This window comes from Bemisia tabaci, chromosome 4, assembly GCF_918797505.1.
Source record: "Bemisia tabaci chromosome 4, PGI_BMITA_v3".
Lineage (NCBI taxonomy): Eukaryota > Metazoa > Arthropoda > Insecta > Hemiptera > Aleyrodidae > Bemisia > Bemisia tabaci.
In genome coordinates this window covers 20,818,328-20,843,676 of record NC_092796.1, presented here as the reverse complement: position 1 = coordinate 20,843,676, position 25,349 = coordinate 20,818,328, and the positions used below count along the sequence as shown (strand labels likewise).

At 35.6% G+C, this 25,349-nt stretch overlaps 3 protein-coding genes across 5 annotated transcripts in view; all 3 read right to left on the bottom strand.

Moving 5' to 3' along the window:
• The window catches only part of Esp (Epidermal stripes and patches), a 54,723-nt gene extending 46,009 nt beyond the window's left edge, over positions 1–8,714 (bottom strand). Inside the window, exon 1 of one of the 2 annotated variants that reach the window (XM_072299476.1) lies at positions 8,694–8,714. The gene's annotated coding sequence lies outside the window, so the exon portion shown is untranslated. Of the gene's footprint in view, positions 1–8,099; positions 8,227–8,693 lie in introns of those variants that run through there. The other variant, XM_072299473.1, reaches the window with a different exon arrangement.
• On the bottom strand, positions 8,441–12,347 carry LOC109035431 (uncharacterized). Of its 2 annotated transcripts, none has more exons than XM_019049063.2 (4): positions 12,107–12,347; positions 10,787–11,232; positions 9,590–9,785; positions 8,441–8,770 (listed from the first exon to the last, which is right to left on the bottom strand). In XM_019049063.2, exons 2-4 carry the CDS (start codon positions 11,180–11,182, stop codon positions 8,694–8,696), a joined length of 669 nt encoding a protein of 222 aa, XP_018904608.2. In that variant the 5' UTR covers positions 11,183–11,232; positions 12,107–12,347; the 3' UTR covers positions 8,441–8,693. The 2 variants fall into 2 exon arrangements, with proteins under 2 accessions (XP_018904608.2, XP_018904609.2); XM_019049064.2 differs by having other exon boundaries at positions 12,194–12,347.
• A 1,438-nt stretch (positions 12,348–13,785) lies between these two features.
• Positions 13,786–25,188, bottom strand: LOC109035406 (CWF19-like protein 1). The gene is made up of 12 exons (XM_072299483.1): positions 24,993–25,188; positions 24,103–24,196; positions 23,461–23,621; positions 21,747–21,848; positions 20,811–21,022; positions 19,765–19,877; positions 18,502–18,824; positions 17,766–17,833; positions 16,782–16,896; positions 16,313–16,458; positions 15,575–15,735; positions 13,786–14,956 (listed from the first exon to the last, which is right to left on the bottom strand). Exons 2-12 carry the CDS (start codon positions 24,120–24,122, stop codon positions 14,815–14,817), a joined length of 1,563 nt encoding a protein of 520 aa, XP_072155584.1. The 5' UTR covers positions 24,123–24,196; positions 24,993–25,188; the 3' UTR covers positions 13,786–14,814.
• Between the last annotated feature and the right edge of the window lie 161 nt (positions 25,189–25,349).

The following is a 25,349-nucleotide window of genomic DNA, read 5'->3' as shown; positions in this document are numbered from 1 at the left end:
TCAAAAAAATGTTCTTTTTCATGGTTTTCCTTGGATTTCTCTACCTACTTTACTTACTACTTTATCGAGAGAGGAACCCACTTCTTTCATTCTTCCTCTGCATCCATTAGTTTTGTAAATATGAGTATCTTCATACCCGTAAGAGACAATACACGTTCATTTATAAAAATTAAATTTATTTCTTCACTAGAAGTATTTTTTTTTAACCTGCTTGAAGAACATGTAACTATCTGATCGCAAGTTTAGTGAAGAAGCAAACAACGGACATCCTTTGATTACATTTCAGCAGATTTGGTTATGCACTCAATTCAAAATGACTGAAAATCATGCCATTCGTCGGGCAAAACTGGTGATTGGTTTACAAATTCTGTGGAGAAATTCTCTCCTTGGTAAATTTCAAAAGCGCTCATACTCACGTCAAGTACATTTCGTCGATACCTTAGAATCCAAGTAAATGGGATGAAAAGTTTAAGAGAATAGGGGATTTTCAAGTATCTGAGTGAACATTTTCATTATAGATCAAGTTTCTATTTTTTCATTTAAAAAGTTCTTATAATACATTTAAAAATTTTTGCGATAGACACCGGTGGATCGATTTTTTGGTACCCACCCTCCTCCCCTCCTTCCCGAGGCCACATTTTCAATACCAGGGCTCTACAGGAAAGCATGAAACTACCCATGCAAGGTGTCATCGCTGAGTTAGCCGACGAAAATGACTTTCGGAAGCCACTGAAACACATGCTAGCCCATTAATAAGTAATAAGAGAAAACAAGAGTTGGTAGATATTTTTTAAAGGTTGGTTACTATTTTTCCCTTCTTGAAACGGTACTTTTGTAGGTCACTTATGATAGTTCAAGGGTTACGGTTAGGGAGATTCGAATTTTTTCTGAATACTCATACATAAAAATCACCTTTTTCTAAGGTGTGAGCTCAAGATTGGAAGGTAAGGTGCATGTATAATATGCTTTGATGACATTTTTAGAAGAAATGACGCTGTGATTATTTCGAGTTGTTGTAAAAAAAAAATTACACGTCTAAAATAGAAAAGTTACATAAAACAAGCTGAAACATTTTTAAGGCCGCAAGAGCCCGCGTAATTCTATAAACTTTGACTAATTTTCCTCGAAATCACAAAAAGGTCACTCAACGTGCTCATACACAGGACCGTCACCTAAAATATATCCTTGTGTGATTTTTCGAAACGATTTTGTGAGAAAAGGAAGGGGGGGAGGGCAGAAATACGTTTTTAAATTGGCACGCCTTTTGGAGTTAGTAACAGGAGTGAACATTTTTTATTCTGAGGGCCCTTTTTCCATGCATTAATTTCTGAGTATAGGAGTAACTTTTAATCCAAGGAAAATTGGAAAATCCAGAAACAGTGATAAACAAGGGCATGCCCTTCGCGCAATGGATTGAATTACGTAAAAATCCAGGCTGCGAATGGAAGACTCAATCGCACCGCTCATTTTGGGAGAAAAAACCTACAGACGAATAACTCTGGAGCCTTAATTACGTCCATTCGACTCACTTTTACTGCTTATGGGTGTTCGGCACTTAAGCTCTTTTATAAAAATTGGGGGTTCAATTAGAGAGACACTCGGCAATGGAGCGCAACAATTAAAACCAATTTGCACAAGTCTCACTACAAGATAGCTCGCCGCGATTTTCCTATCATCGGTCATTAATCTGTGGCGTGTGGTCCAGAGGCGACGCAAGCGTCACGTCTCGTGTCAATCGCTTGAGTGCGAAATCATGTATCTAATGGTATTCCGACGTTTTAAATTTTTTTTATGGAAGTTTATTTTTTTCGACATCGAGACTCCAAAATTTAGAGGAGTACAAATTTGGGAGTTGCATACACTGAACAAAATTTTCTTGCCGACGAAGTTTGGTTTTTTCTTCAGTTAAAGAAACGTTGTTTTGCCATCGTTCAGTTTAAGTTAACCAAAGGATAACAAAACAACGTTTCTTCAACTCAAAAAAATTGACTCTTGAGTGAAATCCGTCCAAATTTTTACGACAAGAAACGTCGCTATCGGTCAAAATAATACCACAAGAATTTTTTTTATCAAGGAACCTTTATCGTAATTTATAAGGAGAAAAGAATAAAGGGAGGGGAGGGGGGTAGACTATTTGGATTGAATTTTGTAATAAGGAGCCACTATCTCTGGCTCTTCCATAAAAGCACATATCTGCATAGGGAAACAAATGGCGTGTACGTTGTTTCTAAAATGAGTCAGAAATATTGGTTCCTGCTTATTGCAAAATGTAATTCAATGTACAATTTGTATCTATTACGCAAGAGAATGCGAATGGACGTTTCTTAATATTCCGTATCTGATGCGTATACTTATCAAATTAAACAAACGCGAAACTATACAAGGATCCACAAAACACCCCGAGTTCTTATGAATTGTATAGGTGACTATGCCACTGAATTCGGCGAGGGAACCTTAGCCTTAGAAATTAGTGCCTTAGTAATCGTAGAAATGACTCAATTTAATATTAAAAGCTACCTTTGATGTAACTTTTCGGACAGTTCAAGTCGGTTCCGCGGATTATCGTTCAGGATTTCGCCATCTTTTCAGCACGCTAGATTTCTGTGTATTGAGAATTAATTATTATTATTATTATTATTATTTACAAACAAACAAATAAGTACGTTCCTATTTGCATACTGTCATATATATTTAACTTCATTTACGAAAGGCGTCAGGAAACAACTATTCGAACACGGGTGATGCCCATATTGCCGCTAGCTGGAATTGAAGGCGCGTCACACTGCGACGTTGGCTCGACCACGTTACCCTTTCTCGCAGCGTTAATAGCGCCGCCAAAGCCAAACTAAGACTACGCGTTTTTATTCGTGATTTTTTTCCTGTTTTTAACATTAGTTAAGGAAAACATTTTAGGAAACGTCTCAACCGCAACGTTTCAGCAACTCTATCGGAACATGCTCTATTTTTTTTGTTGAAAGAAGGCCTCCAAATACGCATCCTAGTTCATAATTTTAAAATTATTTGATTCGAAAAACCCTGGTAAAAATTGGCGATAGGAGCTGCGTTTCAAAATACCATAGGAGTTCTTATAGCCGACTGAGGAGGGCGATAGAAAATCATATGGCTGGCTGTAGAAAGTGGAAAAAATCATGAGGCCGGGCTACACGAAGCGATAAATATTATACAGCCGGGCTATAGTTCCTATCGCCGGGTTTTACATTTTATCGCCTGGCTGTTGCTTTTCACCATCGGCTATAAAAGGCTATAAGAAATTGCGTAGAAATTCGTGTGCTTTGTAAATCCTTAAAGTTGTACCGAATCACCTTAATATTTACAAAACGCACATTATATTTTCCTTCACTACATATTTTTTTTCATCCATTAAAATGAGAATAATCCATACAGATTGTGCAAACATTTCAAAGTCATGAGTTGAGAAACGCTGACTCCACGAGATCAAATATTCGAGCCTAACACAAAGCGGAGCGGCGGCGCACTGGCGCCTACAAACCTAACAGGGATACTTCACGCATTACGCAATGCGTGAAGTATCTCCGTTAGGTTTGTAGGCGCCAGTGCGCGTTTTGCTCTGCCCGCGCCGCGCCGCAGCGTACCACGGCGCTTGAAGCAACTATTTCACACCAGAGGTATTGCACAGTATCATACGAAATTGAAGGCGCTCCAAAATATTAGGAATGGCAGGCATCCTTCAAAAGTACGGAGTTTTCCTCGCAAAATAAATCAAGATAATACGGCTTAAAAAGAGAGCGGTGGTCCAAAAACTCACTAAGTCCTGGTATCCGTGATTAGTTACGTTTAGCATACACTTTATAGCCAGACTATTGCTTAATCACCATCGGCTATAAAAGGCTATAAGAAATTGTGTTGCCGGCTATAGAAGCTATTGGAAATCTTACAGCCGGCTGTAGGTCTATGGTATTTTGGAACACAGATTCTACTGCCAATTTTTACCAGGGAAGAGAAAAGCTGAAATGATATGATACTGCACGTTAAGATTCGCGATTTCCGTGATGCAATTTTTCCCTAACTTTTTAGTAATTTTGGTCCCCTACCCTGACTTTGTAGTAATTTTGGTCGCTTTCCCTGGGGTTTCCAGCTTTCTTTCCAGCAGGATCCATTCCTTCCCCCAACTCTTTCCGGCCTCGCTTACTGTGCCCACGCTGGTATAATTTTGTGACACGATACTGGTACCTCTTCGGTCGCTCGTGTTTCGAGGGAATCTCTTGAGCGTCACGAAAATATTACGCTACAGTTTTCCTTCCGAAACGGCATCGCTGTCGTTAATTACCCCACTGATATAATTGACGATAATCCCAGCTCACTGTGTTAGCATGTTTGTTTGCGCGCCCATAGGATGAGAAGAACCCGAAATTGAAATGAAGAAATAACACTTAAGTATTGTCAAATTGAGAGGATTCGAGATGCTTCTCACGTTCAAAACGTTCAACAACATAACTGTTGAACAAGCACACTCACATGGTTTCAATAGATTGTTTTGAAGGCGTTCGACTGTGGTATAATTATTTTTTGATGATAGGACTAAAAAAAGGGGAAGTAGGAACCTCTTATGGGTATGAAGCCCCGTGGTCCAGCCCCCCCCCCCCCCTAAAATCGAAAATAGTGACATCTGGCCCCCTCCCCCAGAAATTCTGGATGGGGGGAGAAAGCCTTCGTCGAGGCTGATTATCATTCTTAATGCAGAATCTTAAATGAAAACACAGTGTTTATCTAATTAGTATTTTCTGAAATTTTTACGTCGAAAGCCTCAAAATGTGTCCAAATAGCTTAAAAATTTCAAAAAATTTCGGGCTCAATTGAATGCAGCAATTCGAAAGTATTCTTCGCTGTAAGTAAAAAAAAAAAAACGTAGTTATTCTGCAGAAATTGATGGAAAATCTGAGTCACGGGAACCTCAAAATGCGCCCAAATATGTAGATTTAAAAATTTCAAAAATTTCCTGAAGGTGCTCCCTAACCCCCCTCCTTCCCTAGCAAAATGACCTAGGTACGTCTATGGTCAATTTCGGGACCCTTCCCCCTTCCTTCCAAGTGAGCGGAGTTCAAAAAACCTTACCACCTAAATGGCCACATTTGACCCTTTAAAAGCACCAACAGAGGACACCTCGTTGACACGACCCCCAACAAGCCCCCCACGGTTACTGCCCCTTAATAAGGGAAGGAAGGGTCAGAGCCCCCCTTTAAAAACATGCGATGAGACGCCGAATTGGAAGGTTCTAAAAAAGAATAGTTTCTAGGTGATCAACCTTGAGGAATCCGAATTTAAAACCAATATCCAAGTCCATCGATATGGAGATTAACTTCCATTCTTCAGATCCAGAAACTAAACCATATTTTAACAGATCCCACTGCATACCGACCAGATTCATTGTGCGCCTGAAATCCACTCCAAATGCAAGAACATACAACTTCGAGTCCGCATATTTGACAAGATGATCTACAGAAAAGGTGCCGAGTAATTTTATTACTGTCGTTAGATTGCATTAGACAAATGATAGAGAATATTTTGATTCGTTCAAAAACTTTGCTATAATTTCCCATTTGACAGTTGAACTATATGAACATAGACTCACTTCAAACGTCTAGTTACAATAAAATTTACATCAGAGCTGTATTTTTCTTTGAAATTTCTATTTTTTGAACCCACTCCTTCTTCCTCCACACACTATCATAACTCACCTATAAGTTGAAACGTCCTTTGAGGACCCTACTCCTTGAAAAAAAACCAGTTCAACTTTTCTAATACCTGTTTATCAATAAGGAGTTTGCATCTCTCAATAAATCTGCAATTATAGATTGCTTTGCATTCATTGCCAGTTATTCAGGTTTTTCAGGTTTTTTTCTCTTTCTTGCTTTTTTTCACTCCAAAATTTTCTTCTGGAGGAAATTTTCGGGCAGAGGACACATTACAGCTTGTGTATTTCCACTGCAAACTCTTTGTAGTATAACATAACTATCGTTAAAAGCAGATATATTTTTTCATGATGACAGAATGTGTTGCAAAAATTTTTAAAATATAGCATGAAGGAAAGGCAATTTTGTTGGAAACAGTGATAATATTTGACCGAGTGGACGCTCACTAAATGTATGACAGTAAAAGATTAAACATTTTAATAATATGTATATGAGGTGGGTTTGGGATTATAACTGTAGTGGCAGCAAACAAGATAGATTTGTATTACTTCGCCTGAATTCACAGTATAGTTGAAAACAGAGCGATGAAGAAGGAGAAAAAACCAGTAAAAAAATATACGATTAAATTTTTTTCTTCTTCTTCAGTTTTTATTGGAACAATTACTTGAACATAAAGTTATGGTCACAGCTGGTCAATAGATGTGCATGTATCTGTAGCAGCACGGCACTAATCGATTTATTGAACATGGTTCAATTGGCATGTGGCAAAAAAGTTACTTCCTGTGAGAACAGAGATATTCTGCCTTGGAGGAGAACTCACTTAAAGAATTTCCCTGCCACAAGATAAAACTGTCTGAAACAATTCTAATCACAAATGACCGAAGACAAAACTAAAAATGCTTGTCCTGAACAGTTCATCAAGATTCTCCTGCAAAGAATATCTGACTACAATTACATAGACAATAATCAGTAAGGTAACCCAATTTCTTAAATCTGACTCATAATGACACAGGTGTCTTTATTTTGTAATCAGATCTTATTCAGGTCTGTAATGTTTGAGCCAGATTATTTGATGTGTCGATTTATTATTTATTTTTACTAAATCTGAAAAGCTTAATTTGATTCCACAAGTGGTTGAAAAACCAAAGCCATATCTACTTTAGGTCCCTAATTGTAGCTCTTATTAGAAATGAACTTAGGGGCGCTTAAAAGACTCGGAAGGAAAGTTATAAGGCTAGGAGGAGTGTAGTCACATCAGTTTAATAAATATGAGTTTATGGTCATTGTGGACAGGCCAAAATGGGTTGCTGTCTCCACAAACGAAAAATCTCACAACTGAGGGAGATTTTGATTATAAGATTCTAACAGCACTAAAAACCTGTCAAAGATGAATTTAATTCCAATCAGTTAATTTTTTCAAAGAGGAAAGACTACCTGAAGAAGTACTAGTTTACTAAATGAAGGGACCTGGACCTTTTTCCATTTGAAAAATTGAGAAGATATATTTTCAGACCTAAGTAAATAATTTTCAGATAAAAATGAATGAAATAAACAAGACCCTTCATACTTATTTTTCTCTCTCCTTCATCACTCTTGAAGAAAAACCATCTGCCAACTGCATCTCCAGAATAATATTACAAATTAAGAATTAAAGTTTTAGGATCAACCGAAGGTAAAACTTACCAACAGTTGAAACTAAAAATATACCCATATTCCAACATTACACTTTCCTTAAACTTTAGCGAGAAGTATTTTAAAAAATAGGACTAACTTTCTCGAACATTTCCTCAATATTTTGCACATTGTACATCTAGAGCGACTCCTAAGTGACCGAGGGTAAGAAACTTGTGGATATGAATTAATAGGTTCTGTGAAATTCAGAAAAATTGTAGTATCTCAAAATACTTCATTTTACTTCAGAAACTACCACTTTTCAAAGGTCACACACATCTTTTCCAATAAATCTTTGTACCTCGATATAAACCCACAAAAAGGGTACAGCCAGTTTTGAAGGAACCTAGCAAACCTGAAGAGAGTTAACATTCCTGACTTTCAATTAAAACAAAATGATGGGTGGTAAGAGGGTGAACAGACAGGTAAAAACAACGACCAAAATTTGGAAAAAAGGATACCCACGAGTAATGAACTCATTAACACAAAGATGTAGAATGGAAAAAGTCATTACCAACTAAAAATTTATGTTTGATAATTTGTTTCAGAAGAAGATGGCTTACAGAGAATCTGGTTTTCATGACGAAAATTAAAATGTAGTTAACGATTTCAAGTGTGGAAAACTAGGAGTTCTTATACAAAATGACAGAATGTAATCAGTTTTGCTTTCTTCAAAATATTCAGTGACATCTTTATGCCAAAAATTGCTTCAATTCCAAATATTTCAAGATGAAAAAATACTGGATTGTTACTCACATGAGAGACAAATTACTAGAAAACTCCTATTTCAATGATTTAGAGAACAGTTCAGAGCCACTTGTGAACGAAAAATTTGCTTGCTGATCAATAGACTGCACTCGAATCTTGAGGAGTTATAAATCACGATGAAACAAACACCATGTTTACACCAGTAAACTATACCTCCCTAGCTCCTTAAAGATAACTGCAAGGTTCAAGTTGCTATAATCTTAAAGTTTTTCCAAAATATGTGATTCTATCTTACATTTGACTCTAAATTTACAGAGGTAAAACAACAAAATACATTCCTTGTGACTTATTAGATTTCTTATGAAAAAATAAACTTCAACTAAAATTCCTGCATAGTTTAAAATGGATATAATTTTGAAGGGAAGCCTTGCGATGCCTGAAAAGGCAAAACAGAGATAAAAGAACCAGAAAAAATACTAAATGTAATTAGGGACAGTCACTCAGCCCCAAAGAGTAGGAGAGCAGCTATTAGATATATATTATCACATACTTCACACGCACATCACCCAAGCATGTGCACAAAATATAACTCGCTCTTCAGAAAAAATAACATGAATTAAAATTATAGTACAATAAACAAACCTAGACATCATCAGCGGGTCCAAAGTCACTATGCAACTTGTATTTTTTTTCTGAGGGGCCATCTCTAATGTTTGTTTCTGGAATCACAAGGTAAAATTTATTAATGGAGTTCTCTCACTGGATGCATTTCATGAAAAGAAAAAAGCCCATGAATTTTGATGGATTGATGCTTACAGATACTAATTTGCAGTATAATAATTTAAAAATGGTTCTGTTGGTTTCCTACGCAATATGGCGATGCTGATTGCAGATGAACAGGATATTGGAAATTGCTTCTACCTCAAATGAAACACGGACAAAAATTGGAATATGAGGTTCTTCAAAGGGAGTTTTTAACATCAGATGCAAACGAGCCGTGTCAATTTTAATACAAAATAGGATGGTTGGATTGATCAGTTATCAAATTTTACAGAACAATTGTATTTCCGCTGTTACGTAATGGGTATAGGTCCCACAAGAAATTGACAGATCTTTGTTATCAAATGGATGTATTTATGCTAAAAGGAACTATGTTGGTCGCAAACTCTATGCACATAGTTCCTTTCAGAATGAATACATCCACATAATCTCCTTGTGTTACACTGAAGAACATAGGTGCAGTGTGCAGGGAACTTTACTATCTGATTTTCTCTTGTGTAGGCAATAGCACGGCACTTAAAATCATTCCGCTACTACTTGACCCACTTTTGAATGAATGTTGGTCCAATTGCCTTCTTTAGGGAATATACATGGCTTCCTTGCATAAGCATAATTTTTCCCATCTCTCTTTTCACAAACTTAGCCTCTAATTGGTCCACACCCAAACTGAATTATTCAGTAGGGAAACAGCCGCAATGAATTTTCCAGACACTACAAATAATACTCATAGGAAATAAAATATCAGCTTAATTTCTTACCTGGTTTTCTTTTGGATTTCATACTTCGATACGAATTGATGACCCTATTCCTTTCATCTTCTAATTCTTTCAGTCTTTCTTTGCTCAGTTTTTGACGTTTACCAAACACTGAAGAGGAAGATGCATTGGTACATTTCCGTTTGTCCATTGAAGTTTGAAATTTTTCTAGCAGAAGCAAACCATTCCTTTGATCATTCTGAATGAAAGATGTAAATACGTCAATTAGACATTAGAATTATTATATTACAAGGTGATTACATGAAAAAAGATCAGTATCTACTTATTTCACAATTACAGTACCGTAATTAGATGAATCTTTAGGTCATATCAAATCTCTCTTTGCTCAAAGAATCACAAAGGTTTAAAATAAAGGGAAGGAAAATAAAAAAAAGAAAAATTAAAGGGTAAATAAATACCACAAAATACTTGGGACCCAAAAAGTGACAAGAGAGGTTTATTTCTTTTTACCAAGAAGATGTTAGAGACTGCCTCAAAGCCAAATTGTCGCATTATTGATGGTAGAGTAGAAAAACTGGCCCCTTTTAACTTCAAATTCAAAAAGTTCTGTGTGAAAGAGAGAAAATGACAATTTTTTCTTGGTTTCTTTTTTAAAAATGCACCAACCATAGGAGGGCTTACATCCGTTTTAAAAACAATTGCTGTAAGAGATTGTGTTCCACCTACAGTTCAATTCAAGGGGCACAAAAATATGCCCATGAACTGCTGTACTATTAATGGTGAAATTCTGAAAAATGAACCAACTTAATTGAATAAAACGTCTAAAACATGAAATTCAAAAGTTGGAATGCTAGAAATTTGACAAAAAACCTTAGTTGGACAAATTACGGCAAAAGAAGCCTATTTTTAGCAAAATCCTAGTCTAAATAGACAAAATCCAGCCTTGAAGATGTGGTTTTAAATACTAGTGGGCAAGTAGGCATTTATAAGGGCTGGTAACTTGCATCAGTGGGGTAGCCAGTGAGAGAGTTGAGGGAGTTGGACCTCCTTAACAGAAAAAATTACAGAAAAATTTACCCTAAAAACATAATTTTTCAAGTTTTCAGGAATTTTTTCATCCAGACCTGTACTCCATGGAAAAGTTCTGGCCACACCCACTGGCTTACTTTGAAATAGATGCATACATAAATATAAAACATCGAAATAAATGGTGGTTTTGGAAAAGGTAACAGAACTAACCACAGGCGCTTCCATTCCTCGGGGTCTGCTTGTCAACTCTGGAGGTCCATGGACAACTTCACCAAACTCTACATGGTCTTTGGCATTTAAAACTGCATCTTCACGTTTCTCAATTTTCTTCAATTTTTCCTTTTCTTTCTTGGCTTTCTTCTTCTGCGCAATTTTGTAGTTTTTTAATTTTTTACCACTCAATTCCGGCAACTCCACTTTGGGTTTGTCAGCGGATTCTTTCCCCTTCTTTTTTTGGTCCTTTTTATCTAATTTCTTCTTCAGTTGCTTCATTTCTAGCTTCTCAGCTCTGTAGTTCGCTTTTTTCTTACTGTGGGCCCCAAATTTTTTCTTCTCATGTTTTTTGTACTTGTAGTTGCCAATTTGCTTCAGTTTCTTGGTCTTCATGGTTATGTGGTCTGTGAAACCTTATGTAAGCTCAAATGGAAGTGGGCCACCTGAAACAGATTAATCGAGATAAATTCATAATTAATATCATAATCTGAAGTACTTCTAAGATACCACCTAAATTAAAATAGAAAAGCGTACAGATTATGCACAGACTCAATAGCAGATTTTGACTACCAAAGTCGGCCTCAGGTCATTTACAAATCCGCCTTCCTACCCATGTACTTACACGACATGATAGTCCCGCGCCAAATAAGTTAGGTACGCACTTTTAGACTGCGACAGAAGATCCGCCAACTTGCTCCTTGCAATTACTTAACATGTAAAAGTAATGTCAGACAATCTTCTGTTACAGTCTAGAAATGCGTAAATTCATTCGGCAAGGACTCTATTATGCTTGAAATTTTTGGAATGAATTTGGTTTTATAGTGTGGTCCTTGATTGGGTTTCGATACATACCCCTTATGGTCTCTTCAGCCCAATGTTAGAAGGAGAGAAGGTTGCCGCATTCGTATACATTGACGTATCCTTAAGTGTGACCATCCCTTTTCTTGATATCATCATGAGAAAATGTCACAAGTTTCAATTCTCAAAGAACTTTGTAACCCCTCTGTCTTGGGATGTCAAGACAGACTACTTGAATTTCACCTGCGGCCCGATAATTGAAACTATGTCAGCTCGACACGACAAGACATAGCCCTACTTATCGTAACCATGCAATATATCGCAATTCGATGTCTTATCGGGCTGCTTCAAACTTTCAATAATCGGCCCGCTGGGTCACTGTTGTGTTTACTAACCTGCCGACAGATAAAGATTGTGACTGAAAGAGGGATGCTATCAATGCAAATACATTTTATATTCCATTTCATGGGTACTTTAAGAACATGAAACTTTCTGCTGCAAAATAGACATAATGAATACCTGAGATCTCGGGAGGAAGGAATGTGGAAACTCGGAGGAGTCAACTGGTTTTCACAGGCAACAAATTTTAAAATAAAAAAAACTCACAGCAGAAATGGCTGATGATGAGAGGATAATAATTAAAAATAATGATAACTAAAAATAGTGAGCACAAAGATCTTCGATTTCTTCAATTTGTTCATGTTCAGTCAAGAAAATAAACAACGAAAAGACACATGGTCAGTAAATACTGTTGTTGTTGTTTTATGATGATGTAGTCGCTGCCCAATCAAAGACCTTAGTTCGTTGCCAGTTTAGTTATTTCACGAAACGGAATGGAAAGCCCCGAACCGGATACAGAGTGAGTGGCGGGAATTTCAAGATTGGGCAGGAATTACTTAAAAGCTTCATTGAACATTATTCAAACGATTCCAAATTTTATGTAAGAATTAGGAAAACTATTTACATTTAAATAATTTTAGTGCACTAATATTTCGTTAAATTGCAATTAATCACTCGATATTTTCATTCATTCTTTAAGGTTCCTGTTGAAGAACCGCATCTGTAAGTCATTACTTAGGTGTCTTTCAACAGTGCCTTTTATGAATGCGACCTTAGGATTAATGCATGACACAAACTTCTTGATCGCTAACCATATACGTATTCTTGTATATGCAGGGCTTAGTTGTAAAGTAGAGGTGCGGAACAAGAGTTCTTGTGTTTCATCCCTCTTGGTCTCAAAAACTCCACTTACAGCTCTTATTTATTTCTTAGACAGAAATTCTTTAACTGAGGAGTTCATTCACTTTTTTCTCTGTTACATTTTCAATACCTACACTTTACATTTTCGGCAGTATTCTACTTTCCAGTGAGCAATCATGAATTTTTAAGTATTAAAAAGAAATGAGCATTGATTGTTTGAAATGAACCATGTCTGAGGCCTGCAACGGCCCTATTTTGGTAGCCCTGAGCCGCAACAGCTGTTTGCTTAGATGAGAAAGGCAGTCGCATGGAATATGATTGATTTTTGTTTTGTTTTTGGGATTTTATTGGATTCGAATGTGGTGAACGTTTGATGTACTATCATCAGAAGTTCTTTTGTATTGATGCTACAGCACACTTTACTCAATGAAATAGTTTTTAAATTTTAACCGTTTCCTTTGCCTGTGCACAAGTTCTTGTTCTTGAACCTTGAAATGCTCTTGAGGAGTCTATTTTTATAATTCTTGAATGTTTTTTGCATCAAATTATGCAGAATTGATCCCTCCGAGCTATGCTCTACTCATCTTATTCTTTATCTGTATTCTGAAGTTTCATTTAGCCTGATTCTATCACATATTGAAATCAGAGAGCTGTCAAGCTTGTGGTCACAATGTGCCACCTTATGTTTCAATATACTGTTACTGCTATGTTTAGGGTGTGAAAACTCTACCACGCCTAGTGTGCTTATAAATGAGAGAGCACTTAACACAAGTCATGACATGAAGTTTGACCCAGAGCTCAAGGGAATAATAAAAAGCTATCAGCATCAATAATTTTCACTTGGGTTGTTTGAGTGCTGTGCTAGAAATTATGAGCATTCACCTGGAGTCCATTATGCCGGACTCTATCACATTTCATTTCAGGTACTTTGAGTATTACAAACTGGATGAGGGTAATGAAAAGAGGGGGCCAAAAGTGTTGAAATAACAAACACATAATTAAACTTTCGATCTCCTTATATTTTGGACGGCTCTATTTATTACGTTTAATAACGCACTAAACGGCTCACAAACGAAATTATGTGACGGTAGGATGCTTGCATCTTTATCCCTGAATCATCTTAACATGCCAACTGAGAAATTTCTAATGAATGCAAAGAATTTGACTTCTGTAATTTCCAAATATATGTTGATTCTGTATTGCTTACAAGCATAAAAAGTTCTCTGTCGAAAAAGTTAAAAACGGCTACATCCCGAAGGATATGTAAAATTTTAAATGTCTAACATGCATGAATTGGATTAAATTAGACTGGGATCTCGATTCAAAAAAAAAAAAAAAAAAAAAAAAAAAAACATTAAATGTGGCTCTTGTGTTTGTAAACAATAATTACTAAGCCTTACTGCTTGGTCAAACTTCTAGAAAAATAAAGATACGGGAATCGCAGGTGTAATTCTTTTCACATTAGTAAATTTACGTTCAAAGTGAAGTTTACTGAAAAAACAAATTTAAAACTTGATTTATTCTTAAAATATAAATTAATTAATTATAAGGTACTTTTGAAATATATCAACGGTGTGAATCGGCAATCACATAACTCGGTTAGTAACGTAGTAGACTTCCTGTCATACTTTATATTTTAAATGAAAAACTACTCTTTAAAACTGCCGTGATTTTTCTTCTCTGTGCGAAGAAAATTCTGCATAAACTACAAGGAATGATGTCGATTTGTTCTCCATTAAAAAAATATAATAGAGGCGGAGATTTTCAGACACCGCAAACAAATTATGTGATTGCCGACTTACACCGTCGATATTCGTTTTGAAATAAATCCGACCAATCATATGGCTTACCTACATTTTACAATGCTTAATTTCATCTCATGTTATATTTTCTTTGCTGAAAATATCGTAAAGGCTGATTCAGTTTAAAACCAATTATTTTTTAAAAAGCAGTTGTGAGGACACTCAAAGTGGTGGTGCAAAGGCCTGTGAGTTTAAGAAACCTAATGCTGACTTCGTTGCAAATTTTCATTGCGTTAGAGTAAAGTCAAAAGGTTCAAATAGTTGTCTGAATTTCTTCACGTATTCGATCTCTTCTTCTTTTGATACAACGCACTGTTTCCAGTCAGCTTTTTCAGGAGCATCAAAGATCTCAGAAGCTATAGCTTCCCTGAAACATAAATACACATCACCTGATAAGTTGATTAAATTTCTTTTACAGTTGTAGGTTAGGAAAAACTTAAACAACCTCTGAATTTGAGAGAGAATAATGCACAGCATTTAGAATCTACATTAATAGGAATTGCATGGCTTTAAGTGAATGATTAGATACCAATTATTTCCAGATTTTTCAACCTGATTGTTACAAGAATCGTGACGGCCGATAGACCTGGGGCATTAGTGAAAACGCACACATACAAAGAAAAATCATGGTACTTAACAGATAAAAATTAATATTATGAAAGTGCAAGAGGTTATATACATTATTATCTTCCAATAAAGGAAAACTATTAAGAGAAAAAAAGATTGAGGGAATAATCAAAATGCAAGGAATCAATCAGGAATGACAAATAAACGAATCCCAGAAAAGAAAATAACAATTCTCAAGGCTAATATGTATTGAAAAATAATATAGCTGATGGCTGTGGCAGAACTTCAGTCCGCATTCAGCTTGATCATTGCATTGTTTAGATTGATGGAAGTCCAAAACAAACAATTTTTCAAGATTGATACGAAAGATAGCTAACGATTACAAGGAGGAAATGAACAAAAAGTCAACACTGTTTACCTCCCAAACTGGATTGGAAAATTTTTCTTGATGCGGTGGTACAATCGAGCTCCGGATGGCAATTCTAGGAGAAAGTAAGGGGTACCTGGAGGTGCCACTTGTCTCATTTCAGCATGAGGAGGTAACTCGTCTAAAGTGAATCCAAGAGATTCAGCGTTATCCTGGAATACAGAAAAAATTTACCTTTTTAGTTTTAATCACATTTTCAGATAATCAGATCGTGACTTACGTACTTCACCTATTTGATGTACAGACATGAGATTTCTAATTGAGAACAGAGAGCCAAATGTTGAATAGAATTAAAGTTCTCTAAAATGGGAAGACTCAGGCATATGTATGTATGTATAAGCCGCTTTTACGGCGCGCTAGGGACTCAGGCATAAATTTTTTTAAAAAAACTTTGAGTTCACTCACTTCAATGGCATTAATGTTGTGATCGTATTGTCGTTTTTAGTAGTTTTTAGTGTTGTATTAAAGTGAGTGAACTTGGAGTTTACTTTTTTAAAGTTTGATGCCTGGATCTTCCCATTTCAGTTTTGAGTTCACTGATTGTGATCAATTTATCTCCCCTCATGGAGTTCTTTAAATCTAGTAAATATGTTCAGAACAAAAGAGCGTTTGCAAAACATTCCTAAGTGGCATACACTTTGTCATTAAAAATGTTTAGCAACCATCATCTTTTGAAAAGAGATCTGATTTTGTCTAATAAATGCAAATAATATATTTTACTGATCATACCTGAATAATATTCTCCAACCTGTCTTCAAATTTTGAGGGGACTGGAATCACTTGAACTTGGAGGTGAGAAGTTTTGTAATTCCGCTCAAAAAATACAGGAACTTTGTTTTGGCCTTCATACATTTTGGTCAAAGCTTGTTTAAATATGAACAGGTGTTAAGGTTCAAACTAAAGAGAGGTAGAAAAATAATTCTGGAGAAAAATAATTTGTCAAAAACAAAGGTTTGTAAGTCTTCATAAATTATCAAAATATAAGTAGAGTGATGTAACACGTTGATTGTAATTGTAACATGAAGTACAGAAAATTTTATCCTCCCATAAAATTCTCTGAAATACTTCAAAAACAAGGATTTTTTTTTTCACAAGACACTTATTAGATATACTGTACTTTATATCATGACTCCATGACTTCATATTACTGGTGAACCCATGCTTAAGACTAAAACAATACGAGGTATCAAAGGATACTGATTGAGCTCTTTTTGAATGGACGCAGGCATGTCACTTGTTGACTGATGATGAGCAACGGGAAGCAGGAGAGCATGATCTGGTGTCAAACCACCTTTGGCTAGAGCTAAATACACCTGAAATAGAAGAAAAATAAAAAAAAGAGATGAAAAATAGAGACAATAAATGACTTTGGATAAAATTACGAACGCTCTTCACTTTAAGTGTTTTTGCAGGGGCAAAGCGAGACCTATAAGATAAACTGGCAACATATATTTCAGGTTGTGTTTTTAGAGAAAATCTATGACAAAGGAAGCTTTATTAAGTAACTAAGTTGAGCAACTGGATAATGTGTCTTTGGTCTGCCATTATTTTGGCGGGCGTTTCTGACGTAATTTCTAACCTGAATCTGTTTTGTGTGACTTATGAATGGCTAAAAATAATTTCAACTGCAAATAATCTGACGGTGAATAATAATTAATTTTCTGCAATAAGATAGCATTCACATCAGAAACGTTTCTGTTTGTCAACTTAAACATAATAACTGAGGTAAATTCTGTGATGAAAAAAATTAGGGGGAAAACAGACAAAACTCTAAAAAAACCTGGCTTAGCACAAAAAATGAGACATTTCTTCAGGAGATTTATTTTCATTGATCCTTAAAATTGATTATTTCATTTATCAATCATAGATTTCAATTTTATCAGACACTTTCTGTTTTTGAAATACTGATAAATTATGGATGAGGCCCTCTTCAGGGTTACTTGGGGAGTGGGGACTGTCATCTTCAAATATGTGCTCAAAATTGAGTTACTGTTTCCTAAGCATAGATAAGTGTTCTACAAACATTTTGAGGGAAAAAAAATCAAATTAAACTAAATTTGGGTAAGAAGAGTAAAGTTTAAAATCCATTCAACCCTAAACATATGTAACAGAATATTAATTTAAGGTTGGTATGAATTTTAAAGTAAAATGTATGGACTTAAAATAATGAAAACTTTCTTACCTCTTCACCGATGCTGATGATCAAGTGTTTTTCTACATCTGGACTAGACAGACAAAACCAACATTTTGCTGCAGGACAAAAAACCAGATGATAAAAAGATTTGCAATGCACAAATGCTACAGATTTAGGCTCAAATCTTGTGGAAACGTAATAAACTATATGAACAAGCGAGCAAAAAGATGGCCCAGAGATTTGCAAGTACTTTTCTTTGCATATAATTTTGCCAGAAACTTGATGGTACCACTTGTTTTTTCTGAAACAAACTCCTGAGCTCAAAAAATGCTCTCCAAGTTGAGATCTTAATGAAAGAGATTGCCATTATGACAAAAGGCAACCTTTATACCTAGGATTAGATAAACCCTTCATGGGCAGACAGAAGGCAAATACATTAGGAGGGTTACCACTTTATGTGGAGACCCAAAGCCACAGGAACCCTGCCAATGTATTTGCTCCCTATCTGTGTATGGGGAGTTTGACTGGACACAGAGGTAGCTGCAGAAAGACCTCTATTTATAGGATCTTGATTTTAAGATTCTGCAATTTATAGGATTGATCTTTCGGTCCCTTCAAGGGCTTCAAGCTATTTGAATTAACGGATTCTGTGATTTAACGGATCAATTTTGTCAGTCCTGTGAAATCTAATAAATTGAAGCCTTACTGTAAATACTAGCATAGAAGGTTCTATAGTTGGGAAGTTTCACCTGATTACTTGGCAAAGGTGGAAAAAAAAACTTACATTGATCAAAATTAATTTTTGGTCGTTTCTTGTCAAAACTATCATCATATTTCCGCTTTTTGCGCTGGTAGCCATCATCTTGTGAGGAATTCATATTGTAGAAAAATTGCTCTGGTCTGTCAGCTGACAAGTTTTGGGAAAAGCATTGCTCCTTAAATGGGCAGTTTGTTGAATCGGTTGTTGCTGTAAGCAAGTCTTTCTTCAGCATCATGTCAATTGGCTCAATGCTCAGAGCGTAGATCCATTTATCTTTGCCAGTGTTCCCCACATCAGCCAGCGCTATGAACCTTGTGCAGTGTTGTTCATGGGGGGATCCAACATTCCTGGTAAAGAAAAGGAAAAAAGTGATTTTTAATTCTATGAATACTTTATGTGTGAGAGCAAAGAGTTTTATGAAAGTTTTTTGGGAATGGTAGAGCTCTATAATCTTTTATTTGAAAACATTTACATTAAAGTGACTTTGAAAATTGTTCTTTTAACAAACTTTTATTCTTTTACAATAATCAAAAACAGGCATTGATGGCAAAATAATAAGAACTTTTTTACTATGCGTCATTGGGATGATAAAAATGTGCGAGCAAAATAATGTCATTCAAATGGTAAAACACCAGGATAGGCAAATAAATTTTAAAAAAAAGAAACATTTCCGCCAACTTTGATGGGATTCGTAAGATTTTGAGATCTGACATTTCAATTAAGTCAAGCTAATAATATCAAAGACTCAGTGCACGAGTAATCTAGTATAGAATTAATGGTTAGATACTGCATGAAAGTCCAGAATGAAATATTTCAATGAGATGCACTTGCACTCTTTGAATCAGTAAGATGTTATTTTAACAGCATCATTTGAACTGATATCCCTGTTTTGCTTTTCAAACCCTCTTATTCCATCAGGGAAGTTTGATCAAGATTTTCTCTTCCATTCCAGTTTTTTCAAGCTATTTTCTGCTTAAAATGTGCTACCAATTCAAACAATTTTCTGGAATGACACAAAATTTCACAAATTAGATTAAATTTTCTGAGATTTTATATTAATCATTGAATTTAAACTCTAAATGGTAAAAAAATAAAAAATAAATATTCCTACGTTAATCTTTCACCAAGCTTAATATCTTAGGTGAGAAGCCACTAAAACCATACGTTTGAGTGCCTGTAATTCTTCATAAATGCTCCTTTCTGAACAATTTTTTGTTCTTTCTATATTTTATCTGGCCAATTTTGAATGGTCGTTTCGTACAAAGAAGAGCAATAGAAAAGGCTTACTTGTAAGGTGGTCTCTCATAATATTTATGAGGAGATGGACTGAAATGGTAGCGAGGTTTGATCTGGACATCTAACCATGAAACACAAAATGAGCCTTTTGGCGGATCTTCAACCTAAGAAGCAAATAATCAGGTTTGTTAAGGAGGAAAACACCCAAAAATCAAGCTTGACTAGGTGCAAGGCTAAGATTATCCAACAAATAGAGGTGATCTACAGCTAAGAAGATCAAATGTTGCCATTGGAAAAAGCAAGCATAATAAACAAGCTGGCAGCTTCGCCAGTAAGACTGCTCTGATATATCCTCCGAGATAACTTCACTCATACATTATTTTCTTGTGAATTCTATGATTTTTTGAATTATTCAGCTTGATCTGCGGCATTTGCCTAATTTAGTAAGATATCATCACTTTCCGTATCACAAGTACCATGACCATGCGACATTTAAAAATGTCCACCACCATTTAATTTCTTTACCGAGCGATAGTTCAACGAAGCTGTCCCAAAATTTCACTGAATCTTTTTGTGCTGCCGATAAAATTCAGTGAAATTTTCGAACAGATTCAACCAAAAATTTCTCTGCAAAAAAATAAAAAGGCAGCAGAAATTTTTGAACGTCGCATGGCGCTTGTGATACTTTGGCCAGAGGGTGACAATATATTAAACAGGTTTACTGATAACAGGTTTCAAGATCGATTGGTAATGACAAAAAGAAAGGTCAAACTTAATGCCAATACTACTTTTTTTTGAATTTCACACTTAAAATTGTAAAGTCAAGAGAAACATGATTTTTATAAGACATTAAATTTGTGGTAATTCAGCAGAAACATTTGCAAGACAAATGGATGCAATCAACGATAGAGCAATGCCAAATTTTTGGGCACTACATTTGGCCAAACCCGCTTATTTCCAAGATTTGGAGCCTAATTTTTAGGTGCATTTTACGTCTGGTGTCCAGTGAAGCTAGGTCAACGAAAAATACCTAATCAATGTGAAATGGTTACACCTGATAATTCTATGAAAGGTAAAGATAAGCAACATTAACAAACCGGAGAGGGATCTAAGTTAGTGATATCCTCAGGCCAACATGATGTTATCAAGATATCAGTCCCAAGGTAAGATGGTTGACCCTTTATGCAGTTGTCTCTGAGGGTAGTGACGTCTTTAGCTGTGAAAGTGACGTCTGATTTATCTACACTTTCAGCTCCACTTAGGTAGGCTATTCTTAAACCTGCGCTGTTCCGAAAAATTCCTTGTTTGCCTGAAAGACAGATGGTACGCACAATGAAAGACTGAAAGAGAACAGGAAAAACCAGTGCTATTTAATTGTTTTGCAATGCACTTGGAGGAAAATTAGGGAGGCTTCATTCAGTGTTATAATTCATTGCAGAAAAGTGGGGAGTGTGTGTTAGACAGAGGGTTGCACAAAAAAATAAACTAGATGAATAGTATTTGTTTAAAGGGACCACAGTTAAACAGGAGACAAAAAAGTTTTAAAAGGTAAAAAATCCTTGTCACTTAAATGTTTATCAGTACTGGATGTCGCACTCATAAAATTCGAAATAATACTGTAGGCAGTGGCTAAAAACAATTTTGAACTTTTTGAAAAGGAAAATAGCACTACTTTAGCCTGAGAGTTAATTAGAAGAGGTTGTCCTTAGTGGTGTGATTAAGGCAATTTTTTTTGCCAGCGCTGAGTTCATGGGTTCAATCCTCAATGATGAAGGTTATAGCTTTTTAAGGACATACAAGTATCCGCCATCACGGCCATTGGTGATCATGCCACTTTGATACCTTGTATTGTCCCTTAAAGACGACAGGGTGAGGGAGGAATACAGCCATCAGTTAATGGTTAGTCTGCATTGTCATCAAATCATGAATCACTTGAAGTGTGATATTTTTTTTAACTTGATTTATTAACAGTTCCTATCTCTGGCTGTCTTTGTTCTTCATTGATCAAATTAGAATCCATGTAAAATTATTACCTAGATAGCTCACATTGGGGCACAGTTCACATCCATTTAGGTCAGAATAATACTTGACAAGGTTAGCATTGGTGGGTCCCAGAATGTAGATTGGTAGAGGCACTGCAGACAAACAGAAAAAATGATGATTTAATGGACACAGAATAAACAAACGACAATGAGAAATCAGAGTCTTTAAATAACAGAAACTTTGATTAGTTTGAGTTACAAACAAACAAGAAGTCAATACCCAGTGAAACTTGGAAGCTGTGTAATGTGTATCTCAGTTTGCATCAATACAAACTTATTTTGCCATTTTATTCTAGCAAACAAGATACAGCCATTTACAGATTCTTACAATTACGCACAATGCTTCCTTCGTCAGAAAATATTCTATGAACATAATCCAGAACCACCAATAAGTTTTTTCTCATAAATGTAAACTATGAAACCCTCGAACAGAGATACATAAAATCTAAGTAAGTAATTTAATTTTACCCCTGATGTTCATTTTGGTGTGGAAGAAAAAAAAAAGATGGTGAGAGGAGTCCCTTCCTCAAAAGAGGAGGTTCAAGTGCTGCTGCAAAATGTAAAACTGTGCAAGTTTAAGGTCTCAAATCACTGCTTTATTGATTGTTCAACTAACTTCAATGACTGAATGATTTTTTGAAAAAATGATGATAAAAGTAAGAATCGCAAAGATGAGGCCAACCAAAATTAGAGACCTTCTGCGATAGAAGGGACCTAGGTTCAAAAATGCAAATTTTTTAATGGAGTAATTTTTAGCCAGTTGGACAGAAAAATCAGTTTGAGATTTTGACGGAAATGCTTCTCCAGTGTCTTAAAGAATACATTTCACTTCAAGTTTAAGCTAATAGAGGAAGTTCAATTTCAATAAGTATAATCAGGCACTTTGTTAAAATGGACAAAAGAGATATGAGTTTCAGACAGCTTTTTCTCAGAACTGTTTATGGTATTGGAGTCCTCTAGCCCCCTAACTGCTGAGTGGTCTAACATTTTTGAGTGGTTTTGAGCAAAAATTTACATGCAACACTCTCCTAGACTCTGATATTATCAAATCAATTTGGAGTTTTTGTGGACTAAGGTCTCTTTCCCTTCAGTAAACAGTCACTTGTAGACTATTTTTTGAAGCTTGAAAATCCTATGAGAGGAACATCTGCTATAATGCACTGGTTGGATTCATGATTTTGCCGCAGTAGTTTCAAATATATTGACTCTCCTTTTCTTGCTTTCCAATTTTGTGATTTGCTCATTACACAAGCCAAAAAAGAAATAAAAAGGAAAGGAGATTCATGTTTGACATCTAAAGCCTCATTTCTGTGATTTGCAGCCCCTTCAGTCTCTCCATTAAATTCAGTCCTGACATCACCATCAGCGAGCAAAATGGACAGTCCTATCTTAAGTTTTAGGTAGAACGCTACTGAATATTAAGCAAAAATAAATGAACTTCTCTTTTTGTTTTATGATGAAAAATGTGAGTCATAGTTCTCATCCAGAGAGAGCACCATGCTTCTTCTATTAAAAGAGGTAATAATCGGAAAAATGGCGAAGTCAAGTGAAAGTGTCCGTTACATCATCACCGATTCCTAGTATCGGACAGCTTAAAACTTTCAAACTATTCCTCTGTTATGAAATTAAGAGGGTTTATTAGGTCCATTGGTACACTAGTTGATAAGTAAAAGAGAAAATTCATTGTAGAAAGTGAAATTTTTACCTTTCAAATGACCAGTTCGGTAAGGTTCCCAACTATCATCCGATGCAGAGAAAAAGTCACCAACACACAGCATGAAATCAAAAGGGCCATTTTTCTTAACAATTGAGTTTATTCTATTGAAAAGGGTTTTGAAGTTGCCATTGACATTCCCAGCAACAAGTCTGCAATTTGGAATGATAAGACAAGAAAATATAACATTGGTGCGCCAAATAATGGAAAAGTCAGTATAAATGCAACGCTGATATGTATCACAAAGTATTCAAGGGTAGTCGTAATAAAATAGTTCTACTGTTACTAGCTTATATTTCCAGATAAATTAAGGCCAATCTGATTACGAATAAAATTGTTATGCAGGAGCTTGCGTCAGATAAGATGCTTTTTTTCCCTTTGCAAGTGACTACGCTGCCATGATTCCTCATGATTAACGGAGGGCAAAAAAGGATTGGACAAATCAGTGCTACTGAGGGATATAGAAAAGAGATGAGTCTCTGGATGTGGTTATTTGGTTTGCAAGTTAAGAAAATGGTCAATTTATTTTCATAAAATTAATTATGGAGTTATTTAGGATATAGTTTTTTGGTACAATTATTACAAAGACACTCTCTCAATAGCTTACTCAAAAGCTTCCAACTGGGAACTTACATTTTTTGTCTCTCTGCCATGATACCTAATGTTTTGATCGAAACTGATGTTAAATTAGGATCCTTTGCAACCAGGTCTACTCACTAAATGCCATCTGAAAAAAAATACCAAAAGTTAAGTAATTATATTACACAAATAATGAAAACAGCCTGCTCCCATTCAATGTGCAATGAAAATGATTACGCAAGGACAAGAATATAAGTAGCATTTAACTATAAAAAGAGATTTCAGAGTACCCATCTTGTATGCAAAAATAACTGAAAATACCAAGCTCATTCACTGATTTCTGAAGTGACACCTTTTTCAACTACTTGCACACTACTTCCAAAAAACGTTGAAGCTACTTTGTTAAAAACAGTAGAGTAACTTGATTCAAATAAGTGTGTGATTCTCCTTCGGAGAGTGCGAGTTAAAATGGGGAATATTTAGAATGCATCAGCAGTGAAACTACAGAGACTTGTGTCTTAATTTGCTAAATTGCAGACTTCCTGTAGTAACTACTTTTCAAATTTAAATCGATTGCGTATTGTACCTTGAAAACTTCCCTTACTTTTCCTCCGCCATTTAAGATTATATTATGAAAAAATCTCACTGCAATGTAGGATTGTTCTCAAATAAAATAGAGGGAGCTTAGATTTTGGCACACCGGAAACAAGATACTCATTTATGTAGTTACACTGTCAAAAGGAGAGGCGAGCTTTAGAGCATAAATATGTACATGGCGTAATGTGGTTTATAAATCATCAGCTGGCAAGAAAGTGCACATTTAAATGCTCCATTACTAAAAGAAACTGGAGGTAAAGTCTGAACTGAAGTGTTTGATAAGGTAAAAATCCAATATCAATGGTAGATATTAATCAGAGACATACTCAAGCATTGCGCTGACTTACCGGCAAACAGAAACTTAAATCAATGATAATTCAAGAGCACATTATTTATTTGTGACGAGCTTTACCAAGTGCTCCCGAAGGTTTGGTATTATATTTAGGGAGTCTTCTAGAGGTAATGACAAAACCAACATACAAAATTAGGGAATATAAAGTTAAATTAAAAAGCTCACGAATCAACGATTGCCAAAAATGAAAAATGTAAACAAGCATGACACCAGATTAAAGCAGGTGTGAAACGATGTAAAACTGACGGTCATTTTGATGACGTACTCAAAAACAACCAATAAGGAGAGGAGTAATAAAATCCGAGTGACGTTAGTTACGGAAACGGGCTAGGGAGTGTGAACCGGAAACGAA

Coding starts and splice junctions, on each gene's coding strand:
- LOC109035431 (XM_019049063.2), bottom strand. CDS start 11,182: ATGAAGACCAAGAAACTGAAGCAAATTGGCAACTACAAGTACAAAAAA. Junction 9,786..10,786: donor GAGGAATGGAAGCGCCTGTG/GTTAGTTCTGTT, acceptor TCTTTCATTCAG/AATGATCAAAGGAATGGTTT. Junction 8,771..9,589: donor GAAATCCAAAAGAAAACCAG/GTAAGAAATTAA, acceptor TTGTGATTCCAG/AAACAAACATTAGAGATGGC.
- LOC109035406 (XM_072299483.1), bottom strand. CDS start 24,122: ATGGCAGAGAGACAAAAAAT. Junction 17,834..18,501: donor AAAAATTAATTTTGATCAAT/GTAAGTTTTTTT, acceptor TTTGTCCTGCAG/CAAAATGTTGGTTTTGTCTG. Junction 14,957..15,574: donor TTTCCAATCCAGTTTGGGAG/GTAAACAGTGTT, acceptor TTTATGTTTCAG/GGAAGCTATAGCTTCTGAGA.